Source organism: Pantherophis guttatus, chromosome 1 (assembly GCF_059756535.1).
Source record: "Pantherophis guttatus breed Tessera chromosome 1, ASM5975653v1, whole genome shotgun sequence".
In the NCBI taxonomy this organism is placed as follows: domain Eukaryota; kingdom Metazoa; phylum Chordata; class Lepidosauria; order Squamata; family Colubridae; genus Pantherophis; species Pantherophis guttatus.
Window position 1 is genome coordinate 177,902,425 of NC_142063.1, and position 23,611 is coordinate 177,926,035.

Below are 23,611 nucleotides of genomic sequence, written 5' to 3' on the forward strand. Positions count from 1 at the left end.
TTGGGTGGCCAGACAAAGACAATTGCCTAGAGATGTGGTCATATACTTCACTGAGAGAGAAATTAGAAACGATATCCTGCAAAAATCTTTTCACACTTCTGTACAAGTGGGGGGCTCACGACTTGAAATTTTTAAAGAATTACCTCCTAAAATGCTGAAAGCTAGAAAAGAATTTGGTTTTCTTGTTAAGGAATTGAAAAATTTACAGATACCCTTCCGGTGGGACGCACCAGCTGGGATAATTTTTAGATATAAGGGAGAAGGATATCGGTTGAATACCGTGGAGAAGGCACAACACTTTTACAGTACTATTCTTAAGGAAAGAACACCATCTCCACGTACATCTACAGTTTTGGAGATTAAGGAGAGTGAAGAGAGGCAATTGAAAGAACAGTCTAAGCAGGAATTAGAAAACGTGCAAGGTGCAGAAGGAGGTTTTCTGAGTGAGCCCTTGTTGGATTCTTCTCCAATTTTGGATTTGATTCAGTTGACAGAAGTTAAAGATCAACGTATAACTAGAGCCCAATCCAAGCTACTTAAACAAAAGCAACAACAACAACAGGAAAGACAAGACAAGAAGGCAGTTAAGAGTACCGTACAAGAGAGTGGAGCTATGGGAGGAGCGAGATCGAAGCTCTCGGATGAACTTCAAATATTTTGCTCTGTGCTCCAGAAAGAGGCTGATGACCTTTAAGTGTCTATCTTGGAATGTCAATGGGTTGAATTCAGCACAGAAAAGGAAGAAATTATTTACATATTTGAAACAATTTAATAATGATATAATATGTTTACAAGAAACGCATATCACAACTCAAGATCAAAAATATTTGATAAACTCAAAACTAGGAGCACATTATATATCTTCAACTTCGCAGAAAAAGAATGGTGTGGTTATTTATGTAAATAAAAAATTAACAGCGAAAGTTATAGAAGCAGATCAAGATGGTAGGTTTGTTGCAATTGAATTGCTCACAGCAAATGGTCAAATTCTTTTGATTGGAATTTATGCTCCCAACCAACAACAGGATTATTTTTATAAGATGTTACATACTAAAATATTGCAATGGGACTATAGATCTATTTTAATTATGGGAGACTGGAATGGAGTAATTGATTCTAAACTAGATAAAAAGAGCTTGGCAAAGTCTAGAATTAGACTACCACAGACTTTTTTTGATATGAAAGAAGATATGGAATTAAAAGATGTTTGGAGAATACATAATCCAAATGAATTGGACTACACTTTTTTTTCGGATAGACATAGATCTTTTTCTAGGATTGATTTTATCCTGTTGTCAAATGATCTACTTGTTAAGACAAAAAGAACAAAGATTTTTCCAAGAACTCTGACTGACCATAGCCCTGTATGGATAGAAATTGAGATGGATAAGGTTGAGAGACGTTCTTGGAGATTAAATGAGAACTTGTTTAGATATGAAAAAAATACAATAGAACTTAAAAAGCATTTGAAAGAATTTTTTGAAATAAATTTGAATAAAGGTACCCCAATTGAAATTGTTTGGGATGCAAGTAAAGCTTACATGAGAGGGGTACTCATCTACATGAATTCTAAACATAGACTGTTCCGACAAAAGAAAAGATTTGAGTTGGAAATGGAAATAAAGAATAAAGAACAGTTACTTATTAAAAACCCAACAGATGAAAGAATACGAAGTGCTATAAAACTTTTGAAAGACCAATTTCAAATGCTTATGGCGGAACAAGTTGCAACAAGTTTACAATACGCGAAGCATAATACATTTTGCAACGCTAACAAACCGGGCAGATGGTTGGCTTACACATTGAGGAAAAAACAAAGTATACGGACTATTGATAGTATTGATATTGGAGGGAAAGAAATCTTTCAACAAAAACTAATTAAAGAAGCTTTTGTGGATTATTATACTAAACTATATGCCAAAGAAGAGGTGCAGAATGGACTTATAGAAAAATATTTAAAGGATAAGAGAGTTACAAAAATTACTGATCAACAAAAGGAAAGAATGAATTATCCTATAACAGAGGAGGAGATAACAGCAGCAATTAAACAGCTAAAAACAGCCAAAGCTCCTGGCACGGATGGTTTGACCGCAGTGTATTACAAAACTTTACAAGCCGAAATGGTGGGACAACTTAGAGATTTATTTTGCAATATTCAACAAGGGGGCAAAATACCCCCATCTTGGACAACTGCTTATATATCTTTGATACCAAAAGAACAAGTTGGTCCTAAAAAACCAGAGAACTACAGACCAATATCTCTTTTGAATACAGACTATAAAATTTATGCGAAGGTATTAGCCAACAGGTTGATGCCAGTAATTCAAAAGGTGATTCATGCGGACCAAGCGGGATTTATTGAGGGCAGATATATGAAGGACAATGTAAGGCAAGTAATAGACTTATTGGAATATCTTGACAAGAATAAACAGATTTCTGCAGTGCTGGTTTTTTTGGATGCGGAGAAGGCCTTTGATAGAGTGGATTGGAATTTTCTACTAAAGACTTTAAAAAAGATGGGCTTTGGGGACCAATTTATACAGGCGATCTCAGCAATTTATCAAGAGCAAAAAGCACAGATTATTATTAATGGAAGTTTGACGACAGAGTTTAAAATTGAAAAAGGAACAAGACAGGGATGTCCGTTGTCCCCACTTTTATTTATTTTAACATTGGAAGTCTTGCTAAATACAATACGGGACTCAAAAATTTTGAAAGGCATAATGATAAGGCAAGAGGATTATAGAATAAAGGCATTTGCAGATGATCTGGTGGTTACCCTATCACAACCAATGGAATCAACAATCCTGATGAACGACATTATACAAGACTATGGTAGAGTTTCAGGTTTTAGACTGAATTCAAAAAAGACTAAAATGATAGTCAAAAATATGACACAAGATCGTAAACATGAGCTTGAAAGGAGGGCAGGTTTTGAAATTGTACCTAAGGTAAAATATCTTGGAGTTCAGGTTGCAGAATCAAACATGAAATTGTTTCAAAATAACTATGAGGTGTTGTGGCGAGAGGTTCAGAAAGACATGGAGACTTGGAAAAAGCTGCAACTGTCTTTACTTGGAAGAATAGCAGCAGTTAAGATGAACATTTTGCCAAGATTTCTGTTTTTGTTTCAAATGATTCCGGTGCTTAAAAGTGATAAACAACTGAAAGTTTGGCAAACTGGACTTAATAAGTTTGTCTGGAACGAGAAAAAGCCGAGAGTGAAATTGAAAATTATGCAAGATGTTCCAGAAAGAGGAGGCCTTAAACTTCCAAACCTACAGTTATATTATGATGCAGCAGCTTTAACTTTAACAAGTGATTGGTTTGGAAGTAAAAAGGCTGGAATATTGAATGCAGAAAGTTTTGATCTTGATAAAGTATTTAAAAGTCATATACTTAGAGACTCTTTGATGAGAGTTTGGAAGAAGCACCGACTCAAATGGGATTATAAAATACCGCTATGGCTGGATCTTGGTCATACCTTGTGGAATACAAATATAATGTCACTCGGGGGGTTTTTATACAAAGAGGTTCTTTTTACAGATGCGGGCAGATGGCAGCTGAAGACATTGCAGACACTGTTGGACGAAGGGATTAATTTAACCTGGTTACAATATAATCAATTACAATTGAGATGGAAAGAGGACCAAAAAACTGGTATTATGTTGCATGAGGAAGAATTGGTTAGACATATAAGAGAGAAAGGTCCAATGCATATTAAAAGGCTTTATAATGTTTTGCTAGAAAGGGATTCAGAAACGGAATTAGTTAAAGATTGCATGATTAAGTGGGCACAAAATTTTGAAGAACCAGTGATGTTGGAAACATGGGAAAAAATTTGGGTTCAGAATGTTAAATTTACACAGTCGCAGAATCTGAGGGAAAATTTTTATAAAATATTTTATAGATGGCATTTAGATCCTAAAAAGTTGTCATGTATGTACCCTAGTGTTCAGCCAAAATGTTGGAGATGCGAATGTTTGGATGCTACGTATTATCATGTTTGGTGGACCTGTAGGAAAGTTAAGGCTTTTTGGATAAAAATATGGTGGGTCATGCAGAATGTTTTGAAGAAAAAAATTCAATTTTCTCCACAATTGTTTTTATTGGGTATAGTTAAGGGTTTTACACGGGGTGAAATAAAATTAATATTGTATATGATAACAGCAGCAAGATTGTTGATAGGTAAATATTGGAAGAATGAAGCTTTGCCTACTATCGAGGAATGGACTTTGAAGATGGCCAGTTTTGCAGAGATGGCGAAGATTTCAGCATATTTAAAAGATTGTTCACAAGAGACTTATGAATGGGAATGGAAAAGGTGGATAGAATATGTTCAGAACAAATACCAAACTAGAAAGTATCAAATAGCTTTTATTTGAAAATAATGTATTAGAAATATCTTAATGTAAAGAGACAAAGAGGGAAAATTATATAGGGGGAGGGATGGGTTCAGGTATATATATCAGTGTTATTAGTTATGAGTACATAATAGGGAAGTCTGGGGGGGGGGTTAGGGAGGGTTAGGGAGGACGGGAAGTTTGGGGAGGGAGGTGGGGGGGTGAAAAAAGGGGTGAAAATGTAATTGTAAAACTTTTGCAATAAAAAAAAAAAAAAAAAAAAACTACCAACAGTCCAATTGGGCAGACCTCCTATTGTTTGCGGAGGTCGCGTAAAATAACGCTGTCCACAGTAGCACGGGATTAACCCCGTTTAAAATAGTGAGTGGTATGGATTTCATCCCCATGCCAGAGTACCCAAGGGAGCCCCCTTCCTCAGTCAGCTTGACCGATTGTATGGATATGTTGAGGGAAACCTGGGAGAACGTTAAGAGGGCGTTGGCCAAGGCGGCACAATCCTATAAGAAACAAGCAGACAAGCACCAAACTCCCCAAAGACCATTTCAAGTGGGGGAGAAGGTTTATCTCTTCACCAAGTATTTGAGACTTAGACTTCTGAGCAAGAAATTGGGCCTGAAATTTATAGGACCTTTCCCTATAGAAAAAATAATCAACCCAGTTACAGTACAACTGCGGTTGCCCCGGCTACTAGGGAAGATACACCCCGTTTTCCACAGCAGCCTCCTGAAGCCTGTGGTGGGGTCAACTTTAAGGCCGGTGCCACGTGACCCCCCGGGCCCCTGGTTATTGGGGGCCATACTCATTATGAGGTACAACGAATTTTCGATTCGAGGTGGTATAGGGGGCGCCTCCAATACTTAATTAAGTGGAAGGGTTACCCCTTGCCAGAGGCTTCCTGGGTGAAGAGCACAAATATACAAGCTGATTGCCTTATAGCCAGATTCCATGCAGATCACCCGGGCAAGGTGGGAGGGGGTGGGACACACCCTCGGACGGGGTAACGGTACTTAATTTGTTTTTTTTCTTGAAACAGGCCTCCCTGGAAAAATGAAGGGAGAGGGGCCGGATGTCAGCATTCTGATGCTGCCATAAAAAGACGAGGCTTGACTTTTCACCTACTTATTTTCTCTGTAGATAATATCCCCTAGGAGATGGGATGGGGGGGGAAACATTCCTGTGGGGTGAGGTCAGAAGCTGGGGAGACTGACTTGGAAGATGGCCAATGAGAAGATGAGAATTGGGGAACAGAAAGGGAAGGGTTTGTGGGTCAGAGGGTTAGTATCGGCTACGACGAAGTCGGGGCCAGATCTGTCGTACTCAATAAATGGAATATTTCAGCAAAGATTAATTGTTTGGGAGTGCAATTTATTTGAGATGACATCGAAACCTGACACCCGGATATTCGTAACATCTCTGATCTCCGGGTCTTTCGCTGTGCCCTCAAGACCCTACTGTTCCGACAGGCGGGGCTGTCTAATTGAATGATTTTAAATTGGGTTTTAACTTTGGGTTTTAAAATTCGGCCAAAACTATTTAATGATTTTAATTAATTTTAACTATGATATTGTATATTTATGTTTTCAATTTTGGCTGTACACCGCCCTGAGTCCTTCGGGAGGAGGGCGGTATATAAAATTATTATTATTATTATTATTATTATTATTATTATTATTATTATTATTATTATTATTAATAATATAATAATCCACTGGGAGAAATGTGCAAAAAGCACTGAATAAAGCCAGAGAGATGCAAAAGAAACAAGCCGATTGGAGGAGGATCTCCCAGAGGGAATTCAGAATTAGGGATAAAGTATATTTATCTACCAAATACTTAAAGTTGAGGCAACCATATAAGAAGCTGGGTCCCAAGTATATGGGGTATTTCCCAATCATTTGGATCATAAACCCAGTCATGGGGAAATTATAGTAGCCAAAGCTTCCAAGGCGAGTCCCTGCAGTGTTCCACTGTAGTTTAGTAAAACCCTTTTAAGACTCTAACTTAAGACAAATTGAAAGGGAACCTCCACCTCCTGTTATATTGGGAGGTGAGGAACACTGAAATTAAAAAAAAACCATTGGACTTAAGATATTTTAAGGGAAGACTACAATACTTAGTGCACTGAAAAGAATATCAGCCAATAATGCTGATAATGTTAGTGCAGACAAACTTGTCAGAAGGTTCCATACTAGATACCCACAATGTCCAAAAGGAAATTTGAAGAGCTAACGGTTCTTGAGTAATGAAGTTAATCTGTGTTTCATATTTTCTAGATCTACCCTTCCTCCAGGGAACCAAATCTCTTTATTTCTTCTGAGTTTCAGACCTGGAAGCCATCTTTTATGTTTGGGCCTTCAGGCCTGTGGAAAAATAGGAGGGGGGATTGCATGGAGTGTAGATGATATGTAGTCAAAATAACATTCCTTTCTCAGAGAGTCAAGGACATAAAGCCCTGGCACCTGGAGTCGGATGACTGGGGAGTGTCTTCAGTTTGGACAGTGGATGATTGAACCATGTGATGAACATGAGGGTGCTGGGCAGGGACTTGAACTTTCACTTGGGTGGGGAAAACCTGGAACCTTTCAGATTCGGGTTTTCCCAGATGTGCCAATATGACATCTCCAATAAATTGTAGCTTTGAGGAAATCCAAGTCTCAGAGTTTCTTTTCATTGGGGGTATTACTTGGAGCCCTGACACTGAGCTTCTATCACTCTTCCACTTGCCATTCAAGCAGGAGGAGGGAGGGGGGAAATTGAAGGCTAAGCTTTCATCTATGGACAATGAGAGCCTGAACCTCACCAAGGTCACTACTGCAGATGCTAGATGAAGACATGGACTGTTCCCATAACAAAAGGGAGTTTTATTATTGGACCATGTGAACACCCATAGTGGGGAGAAAGGGAATCTATTGTTTAACTAGTAATTGAGCATTTGCACAAGAAAATGCTCACTTTTTATTTTATTTTATTTTATTTTTGAATTTGTATACCGCCCTTCTCCCTGAGGACTCAGGGCGGTGAACAGCCAAATAAAAACATCAAATACAAATATTAAAACACAGTTAAAATATATATATAGATTTGGCCCCATTAATTAAAACGATAAACAAACAAAACAATTAAAAAAAAAACCCTTAAAAAGAAATTAAGCCAGCCCGGCTTGTTGAAAAAAGAAAGTTTTAAGGGCACGGCGGAAGGCACTGAGGTCATGGATTCTCCTTATCTCAGGGGGCAACTGATTCCAGAGGGTGGGTGCCCACACAGAGAAGGCCCTTCCCCTGGGGGTCACCAGCCTGCATTGTTTGGCTGATGGCACCCCGAGGAGGCCCTCTCTGTGGGAGCGCACGGGTCGGTGGGAGGTCGTCGGTGGCAGTAGGCGGTCTCAAAGATAGCTAGGCCCTATGCCATGGAGCGCTTTAAAGGTGATAACCAACACCTTGAAGCGCACCCGGAAGACCACCGGGAGCCAGTGCAGTTCACGCAGGAGCGGTGTTACATTGGAGCGCCACGCTGCTCCCGTCACTACCCGTGCTGCTGCGTTCTGGACCAGTTGGAGCCTCCGGCTGCTCTTCAAGGGGAGCCCCATGTAGAGAGCATTGCAGTAATCAAGGCGAGAGGTTACGAGGGCATGAGTGACTGTGCACAAGGAATCTCGATCAAGAAAGGGCCGCAACTGGTGAATCAGGCGAACCTGATAAAAGGTCCCCCTGGTTACAGCCGTCAGATGTTCCTCCAAGGACAGCTGCGTATCCAGGAGGACTCCCAGATTGCGAGCCCTCTCTGTGGGGGCCAAAGACTCGCCCCCAATGGTCAGTGATGGGGTCAACTGACCATATCGGGATGCCGGGAACCACAGCCACTCAGTCTTGGAAGGGTTGAGCTTGAGCCTGTTCCTCCCCATCCAGATCCGTACAGCCTCCAGGCACTGGGACATCACTTCAAGGGCATCGTTGGGGTGGCCTGGGGTGGAGATGTACAGCTGAGTATCATCAGCATACTGATGGTATCTCACCCCAAAGCCACGGATGATCTCGCCCAGCGGCTTCACATAAATGTTGAACAGGAGGGCCGAGAGGACCGACCCCTGAGGCACTCCACATATAAGAGGCCTCGAGGTCGACCTCTGCCCCCCTGCCAACACGAACTGCGACCGGTCGGAGAGAAAGGAGAACCACCGTAACACGGTGCCCCCCATCCCCAACTCTTCCAACCGGTGCAGCATGATACCATGGTCGATGGTATCAAAAGCCGCTGAGAGGTCTAACAGGACCAGAACAGAGGAGCAACCCCTGTCCCGAGCCCTCCAGAGATCATCAACCAATGCGACCAATGCCGTTTCCGTGCTGTGCCCAGGCCTGAAACCAGACTGGAACGGATCCAGATAGGATGTTTCCTCCAGGAATTGCGGGAACTGTCGCGCGACCACACTCTCAACAACCTTCGCCAGAAAGCGAAGGTTGGAGACAGGACGGTAGTTGGCCAATATTGCCGGATCCAGGGACGGCTTCTTCTTCTTTTTTTTTTTTTTATTGCAAAAGTTTTACAATTACATTTTCACCCCTTTTTTCACCCCCCCACCTCCCTCCCCAAACTTCCCGTCCTCCCTAACCCTCCCTAACCCTCCCCCCCAGACTTCCCTATTATGTACTCATAACTAATAACACTGATATATAAACCTGAACCCATCCCTCCCCCTATATAATTTTTCCTCTTTGTCTCTTTACATTAAGATATTTCTAATACATTATTTTCAAATAAAAGCTATTTGATACTTTCTAGTTTGGTATTTGTTCTGAACATATTCTATCCACCTTTTCCATTCCCATTCATAAGTCTCTTGTGAACAATCTTTTAAATATGCTGAGATCTTCGCCATCTCTGCAAAACTTGCCATCTTCAAAGTCCATTCCTCGATAGTAGGCAAAACTTCATTCTTCCAATATTTACCTATCAACAATCTTGCTGCTGTTATCATATACAATATTAGTTTTATTTCACCCCGTGTAAAACCCTTAACTATACCCAATAAAAACAATTGTGGAGAAAATTGAATTTTTTTCTTCAAAACATTCTGCATGACCCACCATATTTTTATCCAAAAAGCCTTAACTTTCCTACAGGTCCACCAAACATGATAATACGTAGCATCCAAACATTCGCATCTCCAACATTTTGGCTGAACATTAGGGACGGCTTCTTGAGGAGAGGCCTCACCACCGCCTCTTTCAAGGCCGCGGGGAAGTAATCCTCACTCAACGAAGCGTTGATAACACCCTGGAGCCAGCCTCGTGTAACCTCCCGGGAGGCCAGTACCAACCAAGAGGGACACGGGTCCAGTAAACATGTGGCCGCACTAAGTCTCCCCAAAATCCTGTCCACATCATCGGGAGTCACAGCATCAAACTCCTCCCAGATAACATTCTCAAGACTATTCCGCGATTTTGTCATGCAGGTATTGTCCGAAATCCTCTGCCCTGCCTTCCAAGGGATCCTCCCGCGCTCCCAGGTGGAGCAGGGAGCGGGTTACCCTGAACAGGGCAGCCGGACGATTCCCTGATGACGCAATAGAGGCGGAAAAGTAATTAAACTTTGCCGTCTTTATCGCCACTAGGTAGGTCTTAATATGCGACCTTACCAGTGTTCGGTCAGATTCAGCGCGACTGGCCCTCCAACCGCTCTCTAGGCGTCTTTTCCAGCGTTTCATCTCCCTCAGCTCCTCGGTGAACCAAGGAGCCGCGAGGGATCGACACCGGGTCAGAGGCCGCAAAGGCACGACTCGATCCAAGGCCCCACCAGCCGCCCGGTCCCAGGCAGCTACTAGGTCCTCGGCCGAGTCGTGTGCCAGATCATCAGGAATTGGCCCAAGCTCCGTCTGGAACCTATCAGGATCCATCAGGCGCCTGGGGCGGACCCATCTAATTGGGTCCGCCTCCCTGCGGCGGGGTGTAGCGGTACAAAAGTCCAGACGAAGGAGTGAGTGATCTGACCATGACAAGGGTTCCATATCTATATCCCCTATAACAAGATCACTCAACCACTGGCCAGAGACAAAAATCAAGTCTAGAATGTGTCCCCCCCCGTGAGTGGGGCCATGAACTAACTGGGTCAGGTCCATGGCCGTCATGGAAGCCATGAACTCCCGAGCCATCCCAGACGTTTCACCAACGGATGGCAAGTTGAAATCACCCATGACCATAAGCCTGGGTGTATCAACTGCCACCGTGGCTATCACGTCGAGTAGCTCAGGCAGGGCTGCTGCCACGCGGCAGGGAGCCAGGTACGCAAGCCCATCTGAACCCCATGACCCCATCTCACGAAGAGGGACTCACATCCAGCAATCTGAGGCACAGTGGTCTCCCTCGAACCAAGACCTTCTTTAATAATAACCGCCACCCCCCCACCCCTCCCCTGGGCTCTCGGTTGATGGTATGCTCTGAAACCTGGTGGGCACATCTCGACCAGAGGGACACCTCCCTCCGGTCCCAACCAGGTCTCTGTAATACCTGCCAGGTCCGCTCCCCCCTCCTGGATAAGATCGTGAATGAGGGGGGCCTTATTTACCACAGACCTAGCGTTGCACAGCATCAACCGCAGGCCCAGGTCCTGAGTATCTAAGCCACCTAGTATCCGAGGGGAGCCTTGGGGGCCGGGGCGCGCAATTGCTCTCAGACAGCGAGTGCGCGTCCCCAACACATGATGTGGCCCCCTGCTCCCGCTACATCTGCCCCTCCCAACCACCGTGCAGATGGTATTTCCCTCCGCCCCCTCCCCATTCCCTCGTCCAATGTCCTCCAAACCGTTACCCCGTGCCGGGCTCGGCTCTGACCTTGGTGGATTACCCCCCCCATCCCCTTTGGTCGTCCTCCCGGTTCCCCTTAAAAAATTATTAAAAACCCTAATTAAAAAACCCCTTAATCCCCGCTTTGAAACATGCCACCTCTCAGGGCTCCAAAGCCCGTCCTTAAGGTAGGCCTTTGATAATGTGGAAGGCCATCGCCGCGAGAGGGGGGCATCTCGCAGCGCAAGCAGGTCTGTCGTGGTATAAGCCATACATAGATGAGAGGTAAAAAGTCTGGTCAGGAGTTTGATAAATAGTCTAAGTTTTCTCCCCCTTTTTCTAAATGAGCATTTGCGTAAGTACTATCAGAGTTGGTTTTGCTTCTGCAGTACCAAGATGGTGTATCCAATAAAGTTATACTTTTGGGAATTCAAAACTCCCAAGAGTGTTTACTTCTTTTGGGTTCGCTTGACCATTGACAATTCTCTGCGTAAGTACTATCAGGACAGTATTACTCATCAGTGAATCAGAACACAGGCAGTGGAGAACAGGGATTGCAGTAAGGGCAGCAGATTTCACTCAGCATAGTTTTCTGTTGACCTAAGAATGACTCCCGAATAGGAGATGGCCCTTACTAAAATATTTCTCAAGAATACAAAACTTTCTCTCCTTTGAATTTTTTCCTGTCTGCTGAGGATCTTTTACTGGTCTAAAGATATGTATGAACCAAGAGACACATACAGAGATGACAAAAGCAGTTTTAAAGAAAAGGGCCATCCAGGTGAGGAGAATTGAACTCTTCCTATGACTTATACTTGTCTTCCTTTCTTCCTGTGAATTGTTACCCTGAAATTTAATCAGTGAACAAAATGGCCCCTTCCAGCTCTCTTGATTCTATGATTTTGACTCAGCTCATATTGATTATCATAAATCAACTGAATTTCAGGTAAGCTAATCATAGGAAAAGGAAAACTCAGTATCTCTTGTTTATGTAATTTGCTAGGTAACATAGTGGGTTTCTCCCACCCACCCACCCACCCCTTTTTTCTCAATGTCCGAGCAGGACAGTATTTAAATACCCATATCTACTGGCATCATATGGGCGGGCTTCTATTTAACAACTACTTCCAATATTTTTCATTGTCTGCCTTTATGGGTGCAACTCGTTGCGCCCATGTAACACCTCTCCTGCACGAGCTGCACTGGCTCCCAGTGGTCTTCCGGGTGCAATTCAAGGTGTTGGTTACCACCTTTAAAGCGCTCCATGGCTCAGGACCTGGGTACCTACAAGACCGCCTTCTACCACCGATAGCCTCCCACCGACCAGTCCACTCCCACAGAGAGGGACTCCTCAGGGTGCTGTCGGCCAAATTATGTCAGCTGGCAACACCCAGGGGGAGAGCCTTCTCTGTGGGAGCCCCTGCCCTTTGGAATGAACTGCCCCCGGACATACGCAAGATCTCTGACCTCCGAGTTTTCCACTGTGCTCTTAAGACCCTGCTCTTCCAACAGGCAGGGCTAGCTTCATAATTGAGTTTTAAATTCAGAGTTCTTAAATTTTTGCGTTTTTTAGTTAATTGGCCTTAAATGTAATACTTTTAATAATTTTTAAATTTAAATTGTGATATTTGTATTGTGTTTTTACCTGGCTGTACACCGCCCCGAGTCCTTCGGGAGAGGGGCGGTATAGAAATAAAATTATCCTTATCCTTATCCTTATCCTTATCCTTATCCTTATCCTTATCCTTATCCTTATCCTTGAGCTGAAGAAGTTCTGTTCCTGTTTTCAGTCACATAATTGCGACTCTTTCATCCATGACTCTAATTTTTTTTTCTTTTACAAAATAACCAGCTTCAAGTTTGTATGTGCAGGGTAACCCAACAGAGCGTGGAAAAGCTGTTAGATTTTTTAAAAATGGATGAAGGGAGCTCTTTTCTAAGCAGTTTATGAAAGTTATATGTAGTAAACTATATTTTCCTCACAAAGGGAGCAGGGAGCAGAAAAGGAATGAGAGATGGATGAATACTTACTTTCGAAATATGAGTTCTGAGTTCTTGAAAAAATGACTCCAGAAGAGACATATTGTTGAGGCAGAATGGCTGATAGATGTTTATTCCAAGATTTTCTGAAAGAAGACTTTGCAAAGATGCATTCACTGATAGAACCTCACAGAGAGCAACTTTAAGGTTTGCTTGAGAAGAGTCTTGTTTCTGCATCCAAATAGTAAAATTGCATACAAAAGTAATGAATTAAAATTATTTTGTTCAGTCTGACTAGATACAGATGTTCTAAAATGAGTTGATCAAATATTTGGAAGAACATGATACAGGTAGTCCTTGACTTACAACAGTTAATTTAGTGACGGTTCAAATTTACAACAGCACTGAAAAAAAATGACTTATGACTGTTTTTCACACTTACAATCATTGCAGCATCCCCATAGTCATATGATCAAAATTAAGATATTTGGCAACTGACTCTTTATGATGGTTGCAGTGTTCCAGGGTTATTTGATCGCTTTTGCGACCTTCTGACAAGGAAAGTCAATGGGGAAGCCAGATTCACTTAACTATGTCATAATATACTTTCCAGAGTACTGTTCCTTTCTCCAAGATGGAAAATAATTCAGTGTTCCTCCCACTCAGCAGGTCTGTGAATCAGATTTTTTTCATCCCTTTTTATGAAAATGAAGGAAGCTACTTTCTAGAATCTGTCCCACAACCCAAAAAGTCCACAGACACTCCCTGTGCTTGTTTATACGTAGTTATGCATATTTGTCTCAGTCTGTGTTCAAGGAAAGCTCATTTGAACAAAATTAAAATACTGTATTTAGAAGTCTCAAAAGTCTTACGATCATTACTTCTGTGTACACCTCTGATAACCATAAAATTTCATAAAATGACTAGAATTTCATCCAGTGGAAAACAGGCCACACTTTGCAACTAGGGAATTTTTTTAAAATAACAACTACTTGGCATTGGAATGATCTCTTGCTAAAAAAATTTAATAATTTTTTTTAAAGCAAGGGACTATTGGTTGTGACTTCAACAATGCTGGAAAGATATGGAAATTTAAAGCAAAGATGGAGCACTATATAATGCCGCCATGAGCTTCTGCACAAAAGGCTGATTATAAATCCAATCCAATCAGTCGTTTCTATTATTGGAAGAGAGGGAGGTAATAAATAGCTCTACCAGTTGCATTATCAGTAAACCAGCAGGTGGTGGGCTTTCCTGGTGGATGAACACAACTGATACTTCTACTACCATGTTTCCCCGAAAATAAGACCCTGTCTTATATTTTTTTGAACCCTGAAATAAGTGCTTGGCCTTATTGCCACGTGCTCAAAAGCTTGATTGGGCTTATTAACAGGGGATGTCTTATTTTGGGGAAAACAGGGTATATAGAATACTCGATTCAGTCATCTAACATTTCAGGTGCTGTGGCTTCCAGGTGCATATAGCCTTTTAGAAATATACATTTTTTTCTTATTTTATGTTTGACTTGAAAACCAGCCTGAAGCATGAAGTTTGAAGCTGAGCTACAAGATGAGATACCCTAGCTTTCTTCAGGATGGTTTTAGTTATTTTAAGTTTAAATACAGATACATTTGTTTCATGCTGTACTATTTGCAACACTAATATAAATTATTTTGTTATTTGATGATCAGAATTATCATTTTTGCTATATTCAGCACATATGGGAGTATGCTCATATCATAAGCAAATGAAATTTGGGTGCTTTTTAAAACTAAAATATTTATTTCCTCATAAAAATATTAAAATGTATATACCTACATTAACTTTAAAGATGACCCTTTATATAGAGACAATTACCTCTGCTAAAGTGAGAATCTTGTTAAGCAAGTATATTTTGTCATAGTTGGTTGATGATGAAATATTTTCAATAAAAACTTTCAGACTGAATGTTGAATCAAGCATCTCTGTAAGTGAAAGAAGAAAATGTTTTACCTCAACATTAAAATATAAAGCCTGAGATGAATTATAAAGAATCATAAAGAGGAAGAACCCAAATTGTTCAAGCTGACTGAATATTTGAGAAAACTATATCCCATGAATTTTACTGTAGCAAAAAGTAATTCATGGCCCAGAGAGGAAATGGAATAACTTATAGAATAAATATATAGAATAACATTATAACTCCTGAGTAAATCAGGTGTATTGTTACAGACTCAAAACAAATTATTATTGCATACAATATATGTAAAGAAAATATCTAAGTTTGTGCAATAATTTTAATAACTATCATGTCATCCTCCTATGTGATAAATGTATACATAATGGCACAATGATTACTTTATACAGTATATTATACTATTAAATATACTATTCTTATGTAATATTACAAGTAAAAGGGCTATTTACTTCAGTATGTAAAAATGAGAAATAAAAGATAGAAATTTTAAATTATGACATAATTTTGAAAACTTAAATATATTGATCATAAAACAAGTTACATACATATTTTAATTATAATAAGGAGTGAAACCAGGTGAACATATATGAAGAACAATAACCTGCTTTGTTTCTTGTAGCTGCCCTGAGTCTTCGGAGAGGGGCGGCATACAAATTGAATAAATAAATAAATAAATAAATAAATAGTAGAGGTAACATTGATAAAAAAAAACTTTTTAAAAAATTGGATGAACTTTGAAGAAAAATAACTTTCTATGAGACCTGAAATTGTTTTCTTTGCAGTTTGTTCAGAGCCAAACCTCCAATTCAGCAAGATGGTGTCACCTTTAATGTGGTATTCTATCTGCTTTTCCACCCTTTCCTCTATTTCCTTTTTTCTCTGTTTCCTATTATGTTGTTTATTCTCTCCAATTTCAATAACTTCAATAAAGAAAGAGATAGTTGTACAGGGGAATCTAAACGTAAACTTAAATTCCATTCCATTAATTGAAAGCTGTTTCTTTCCTTTTTCTAAAAGCTCAGCAGAAATAAATGGAAAAGAAACATTTCCATTTTCAGAAGCTACCTTTTGAAAAAAAGCATCTTTGAGAGATTCCCACTTCCCTTCTTTATTTTCATATTAAAAAACATGAAGTTCATATATGTCCAACATAATATACTTTCCAGAGTACTGTTTTCTAATATGTATATCTCTGATATATAATTTATCAGGAGAAGGAAACATGTTTTGAAAGCAATGAGATTCAAATACTTAAGTGGAGGTGTCAAGGCTCCAACTAATGAACCCAAGAAAATCAGAACTCTGAGACTGGAATCCTTCTCAAAGAACTTATTTATTGAGTATATCATATCAGCACAGCTCTTAAGGAAAACCAATTCTAAATCTTTCCCATGGTTTCAGTATAATTAAAATAGGAAATATCCCCATCCCCAAGTGTCACAGTTCACATTGGCCAACTGGGTTAACTGGCAGGCTCTCCAGGCACTCCTTCCCCGACTTTAGCTATTGCCAGTAGAGATGACCTTGGTTATCATGAGAAAGCTCTCTGTTGACTTCTGGTTGATGTTGCAGTGCTCTCAGACACAGTGAATGGGTCTCTGCGTTCCCTGTGCTGACTTCTCCCTGCTTGTGGGCCCCAAAAGGAGCCAAAGCCACACTGTAGGGGTGGTGAAGCAAAGAGAGGCACCCTGTGAGGTTGAGGAGAGTTGCACCGCTCCTGTCTGACCTGGGGTTTCTTTTCCCTCTCAGCCATGTCAAGAAGAAGCAGCTAAAGATGGCTGCCACAAAGCTGGGACAACCGATGAACATCTAAGACTGGTGCTGGAGCAAAGTAGGTGAACAGTGACTGGAACTGGGAGTGAGGATTTCCTTTTGCTTTAAATTCAACCCCAAGGAACAATTTAGAACTATTTGCTCAGAATTATCTGTAAAAGCAACATCTAAGCATTGTGAAAAACTACCAGACCAGAAGTGAGGGGCGTAGGAGAGAAAAATAATAACTGTTGAAATATACAGAAAATTGAACTCCCCAATGATGACCACCCCAATGATGCCCTTGAAGTGATGTCCCGGTGCCTGGAGGCCGTGCGGATCTGGATGGGAGAAACAGACTCAGGCTCATCCCATCCAAGACCGAGTGGCTGTGGTTTCCGACATCCCGATATAGTCAGTTGGTGCTCTCGTTACTTCCCGCCTGGACTACTGCAATGCTCTCTACATGGGGCTCCCCTTGAGGAGCACCCGGAGGCTCCAGCTGGTCCAGAATGCGGCCACGCGGGTGGTTATGGGAGCGATGTGGCGCTCCCATGTGACCCCCCTCCTGCGCGAGCTGCACTGGCTCCCGGTGGTCTTCTGGGTGCGCTTCAAGGTTTTGGTTACCACCTTTAGAGCGCTCCATGGCATTGGACCGGGGTATTTACAAGACCGCCTTCTGCTACCAATAGCCTCTCACCAACCAGTATGCTCCCATAGAGAGGGCTACTCAGGGTGCCGTCGGCCAAACAGTGTCGACTGGCGGCCCCCAGGGGGAGAGCCTTCTCTGTGGGGGCACCTACCATCTGGAACGAGCTCTCCCCAGAGATACGGAGGATCCCGGACCTGCGCAAGTTTTGTCGTGCTCTCAAAACTTTTTTATTTCAGCAGGCTGGCCTGGCCTAACTCTCCTCTTTTAAATTTTTAATTCGTGATTTTATAAATTGGGTGTTTTAATCTGTGTTTCGGCCAAAATATTTAATAATTTTAAGGGATTTTTAATATTTGTATTATCTGTATTTTATCTTGGCTGTTCACCACCCTGAGTCCTTCGGGAGTAGGGCGGTATAGAAATTTGATTAATAAATAAATAATAAATAATAAATTGGAAGGACCTGGTACTGGGAAGGCATTTTAAAATGCTGGAATCATTTACTTACGAAATTTATTCTCTTTTTATAATTGTTCTATGACTAAATGAATGCTTGATTAATGGCAATACTGAAATTTAAGCTGAGAGTGTCACCTGCTGACGAAAGGAAAAATTACAAACCTCGGAATCAGGGGTGCTCAAGCTTTTTAAAAAGGGGGCCAATTCAAACTTTTTAAACAGGGGCCCCTCAGACTGTTGGGGGGGGGTGGATCGGCTGAGTAGGCATGGCTAGGTGGTCATGTGACTGGGTGGGTGTGGCTAGGTGGCCATATGACTGGGTGGGCATGGCCAATTTAGCAGTCCGTTTTGCCTTTGTCCTTCCTAAGCTATACTTGCTGAACCCAAGGCATCTATATATTTAATAAGACACACCCCCAAGGAAAAAGAGCACACACTTTCTTGCCACTTGCCTAATTTCAGTACAACAGCAGCTTCAGGCTTCTTAAAATAGGCAATTAAAAAAAGAATAAAACAAACAGGATTTCCTTCAAAATAACTCCTGATTATATGTTTCAGAAGACCACACAATAAACCAGACTGAGAAATGCACCAATTAAGACTGCAACTAAACCCCCCAAGATTTGGGAAAGAGAATCACTCTAAAATCCATTAGCATTGCATTTCTCTGAATGCACTATATATCTTTATCTTATGTATTGTAAATTGATTTCTGATGCATTTAACTTATGGAATTATCTTTTGTTACTACTTCCAGCAATATTAATCTTCATTTTTTACTTTATTTAAAATGAACAGATTTCAAATTATATAAACCCCATTGAGATTGTCTGTAGCCAAACACAACCCCCACCGATTTGCTCTCTCTCTCTCACACACACACACACCTATCTGCTTTAAAAGGTAAATTGCTGACTAAACTAAGATGACCAGATTTTAACATTGGTAAAGCGGGATACCCACTATTTTGTGGGCGTGGCTTGGAGGTCATGTGACTCGGTGGGTGTGGCTAGCTGGTCATGTGACCGGGTGGCCATGGCTATGTGTATAGAAAAAAGTCATTTCTGACAGGTCCTCGCACTTTTGACTGGTCCTCACACTTATGACCATCCTCACATTTATGCCCATGCAGCATTCTTAACAACCATGTCATTCATTTCACAACTGCTTCTCTTCACCATGGTGATAAGATAGGGCAAAAAACGTAAAATGTGAGGACAGTCGTAAGTTTGAGGACTGGTCAAAAGTGCGAGGACCAGTCAAAAATAACTTTTTCAGCCCTCTGAGTAGTCCATATGCACAAAAGGACCACCCAGAGGGCTGAAAAAAGTGATTTCTGACAGGTCCTCACACTTTTGACAGGTCCTCGCACTTATGACTGGTCATCATTTATGCCCATTGTAGCATTCTTAACAACCGTGTCACTCATTTCACAACTGCTTCTCTTCATCATGGTGACAAGATAGGGCAAAAAACGTAAAATGTGAGGACAGTTGTAAGTTCGAGGACTGGTCAAAAGTGTAAAGACCAGTCAAAAATAACTTTTTCAGCCATCTGAGTAGTCCATATGCATAAATTAGAGTAGGGGTACTCTACTCTAGTGAGGGTAAGAGAGGGAGGAAGAGAGGAGGAGAAGGAGAAAGGAAGAGGAAGTAGGGAGGAGAAGAAGAGGGGGGGGGAAGAGAAAGTAAGAAGGAAAGAAAAGAGAGAGGTGGTAGGTTTGAGGAGAAAGATTGCTGTACAATAAAAAAGATGAAAGGGAAGAAAGCCAACCCCAAACAAATATAAAGATATTAAGATAAAGAATGAATTGTTAAACTTTAAAGAATAAAAGAGAACAAATATGAATAAATAGCAATAATTAGAAACACACATACAAACATACAATGTATTTTCTTTGAACAGAGTATTTGGCCGGTTCACAAATTTAAACAGTGTTTAGTCATTTCAATTAAATTTACAATTTTTATATTTCCTTTTTGCCATATTTATTCCTCATCTATTTTTTAAAAAAAACAATATTACCCTTCATTCTCATCTCTAATCTTAATCAAATTCAATTTTTCCCTTCTATTCTATATTATACCCCTTCCCATTGTCATCTATTTTTATATCCATCCTCACATTGGTTAATTATGTAATATTACAGTTTAATATAAATTCAACATTTTAATATAAATAAATTAGTTATATAACTACCTTTTTGTATATTAATCAATATGAACATGAATATTCCAATTATTTCCATGCAATCCAATTTCTTACAAATCAATTAATTATATGTACCAATAATAATAAACCAAATAATTTCCCCCATATATTCCTCCAAACTGCAACTTAACCATTTCTGCTTTCAACACAATATACAATTAATAGTATCTCAATTATTACAATTCCCTAGTTAAATAGAGCTTTTTTTCTTTTGTGTTTTAAAATCTTGAACTCTCCTCTTTTGCCCTAAATTTCCCATTGTTTGCAGTTTTGCACCTACCTTTTTTGGTGAGGAAAAAGAAAAAGAAATCTCTCTCTGCCTCATTTTGCCACGTTGCAGCAAAGACCCTGCTTTACTTTCAGTTTTGCTTTTTCAGCATAGTTAGGGGGAAAAAATCTCCAGCACTCTGCAGCTAGCAACTACAGAGCCCTGAGCAAAATAGCTGAGAGCAAATCAGCTGAGAGTCGGGAAGCTGATCTAATCAACTTGTGCTAATTAACCTATGCTGAAGCTTTAAGGGGCTGTTTTTTCTATTTTTGCAGGCATTGGTCTACTCATTTGTTTTCTTTTTCTTTTTTTTTAATTTGATTTTTATTATAACATATAGTGATACATTCAATACATTTCCGGTTCATTGATGCAATTATATACATATATACATCTACATGCATTATTATTTGTCTTTTATTTGATATTGTTTCTTAAAGCTAGATTTAATTTCAAAACACTTAAAGATAATAGTGCTCAAATCTCTAAGACTAAATGTAATACTGTTCATATGGATTTTGTTAATTAATTAATATTTAATCTCTATTTCCTTCTTTATTTCTTTTCCCCATCCATTCGTACCACATGCCCACACGCTATAAAATTCCTAATCTTCTCTGTCATTAATTTCTGAAGTGAGTTTGTTCATTTCGGCGCACTACAATATTTTTCCAATAACATGTTCTTGAGGTGGTATTTGTTTTTCTTTCCAATACTGGGCAAAGGAAATTCTAGCGGCTGTCAGAATATGTATAATTAAATACTTTTTCTTTTTTGCATATTCAGTTTTCAAAATTCCCAGGAGAAAGGCTTTTGGTTCGAAATCAAAATTTTCTTTTATTATTTCATTTGTTTTCTTTTAACACTGATCAGCTGTAGGGCGGCCCTTTGAAGCCCTGCGGCAAGAGTTTAAACAGTTTTTTTCCCTCTAGCCATCAGCTGGGACTCAGGAGGCAGCTGGGAGCAACCCACCATTGCGCCGTTCCCTAGCTTGTCATGCATTCTTTCCAAAAATCGGGACTTTTTTAAAACACCGCGGGACGCGGGACAAATTGTTCAAAAGCGGGACTGTCCCGCCAAAAGCGGGACATCTGGTCACCTTAGACTAAACAGACTAAAGTGCTGTTAAGTAGCACCAGCTGCCTGCAATTACCGCAAGTTCAAATCTCACCAGGCTCAAGGTTGACTCAGCCTTCCATCCTTTCGAAGTAGGTAAAATTAGGACCCGAATTGTGGGGGCAATAAGCTGACTTTGTATAAAAAGAACACTGCTTAGCGGGGCCCGAAAGCCCTACTAAGCAGGTATTTACAAAAGTATGAAGGCTATTGCTTAATGCATTGTAAGCCGCCCTGAGTCTCCAGAGAAGGGCGGCATATAAATTGAACCAATAAATAAATAAATAAATAAACAATAAATAAATATTATATATAAAGTAAATGTTACAGGCAATACCTTAATGCTGATTAAATCTAAAAGAGGCCAAATCAGGAGGACTGATTAGAAAGTGACTCCCTGATAACTAAGGACAGGTCCACCTCAAGTTTCATTTAGAATTGGAGGGGTGACAGAGAAAGAAAAGAAAAGCTTTTAAGTTAAATAGGCTTACTCTGGTAATTACACATCCAAACAATTTAGGTCCTGGAACACAGGCAATGAAACAACAACAAAAAACCCCTCCCCCACATTGCTGCTTCTGAACAGAAGCAATTGAGTAGGGAAGCCAAAGAGGGAAAGATCCTTAGCAAAATGTTCACCTTAGCAACCTACACACAGAGGAGACGAATCCAAAGTCAGAGAAGGGACCCTTACAAGCCCCAGTCACTGCGTTCTCCACTCCCACCCCCTTTTCTTCCCAATCCAAGGGAAAAAGCTCCCAGCCCAGAAACAATGCTCCCAGAGCTGGAGAGCTGCACTTGCAGTAGAATAGGAAGGAAAGCTTCAGGACTTTAAAAACTGAAGGAGAAACCCCCTCCTCTTCTTCCACGTGACTGTTTCTGAACTAAAGAAAGCTACCAATTGAGCAGGGAAGCTAGAGTGGGAGAGATCAAATGCCAGCCAGTCGATGACAGTCTCAGGGATTTAAGCTTTGGGCTCCCCTTTTTCTTCCTTCCTTTCCAGCGAACCGCAGTTTGCAGGGTCTGAAATTTACTTTCCCTTTCAGCCTTTGCCCACTTCCCAGCCAAGGAAGGCTGCTTCTTTTGCTGCCTCCCCACAAAAAGAACCTCTCTTTCTTTCTCCTTCCTTCCTTCTCATCTTCCTTCCTATCTTCTCTGCTTTCCTCCTTTTCATTCCCATCTCATTTCAGAGTTTGGCAAAGCTGCTGGTGGCTGTGCTTACCGTGGCTGTGGCTTTCCCACATGGGGTGGGGTGGGGGTGGACCCAGTAAAGGGGAAGCCATCCAGGCCTTTTTGGCCTTCCTGGTCCCCAGAAGCCTTCTGCCAGCCAAAAACAATTGCATTTTTGGCCTCCCCCCACCTTCAGTGGCTGCCTTACCTTCCACTTCCAGCTTGCGAAGGTAAATCCTGCACTCAGCTGAAGGGTAGGGGCCAGTGGGTGGGCAGAGCAATGTGGGCAGGGCAGCCTTGTGGTCCCATGCAGGCTGGATTAATGGCTTCAGCGGGCCGTATCTGGCCCACAGGCCATAGTTTGAGGACCCATGACCTACATGAAGGACTGTAAAAATATCTATTGGATTACTTTTAACTACCCTATGATTACTGGAGACCCAAATATGAAAATAAGGAAGTTTTCTTAACTAAAAGGACCCTGAATGTTATGTTAGAAGATTGAATCTGTAAAGGGGATGTAAAGAGGCTTTGGATAACTTTTGGGAATATTTAAATGGAATTGACTGTTTATCTATGGGATATAAAGAACTGGGACTAGTGCACTCCCTAAAGGGCAATTTAAGGACTGAATAAATAGTTCTTGGATTGTTGGACAAAAGATGCATTTTTAAAAAATAAAACAAGATGCTTTATGAGGCAGAAATGGGTGGAATTTTCGAAGGAGATGGTGTTACTCTTTCAAAACACAAAAGACACCATGGAGAAAGGATTTAAGGAGATTATGGAAAAAATGGAAAATACCACACAAGGGATGATGAGTAAAGAACAAGACGCCCAGGAAAGGGAGGAGTCAGCAGAAGAAATGAAGGAAGAAGAAGAGAAAGAGGAGACAACAATGGAA

At 40.9% G+C, this 23,611-nt stretch overlaps 1 protein-coding gene across 1 annotated transcript in view; it reads right to left on the reverse strand.

Annotated features, from left to right (window-relative positions):
• Positions 1-23,611, reverse strand: part of ABCA12 (ATP binding cassette subfamily A member 12) — a 344,530-nt gene that overhangs the window by 246,183 nt on the left and 74,736 nt on the right. Inside the window, exons 5-6 of the mRNA XM_034433493.3 lie at positions 14,980-15,086; positions 13,174-13,353 (exon numbers count right to left, since the gene is read on the reverse strand). Coding sequence (XP_034289384.2) covers positions 13,174-13,353; positions 14,980-15,086 — 287 coding nt within the window. The remainder of the gene's footprint in view (positions 1-13,173; positions 13,354-14,979; positions 15,087-23,611) is intronic.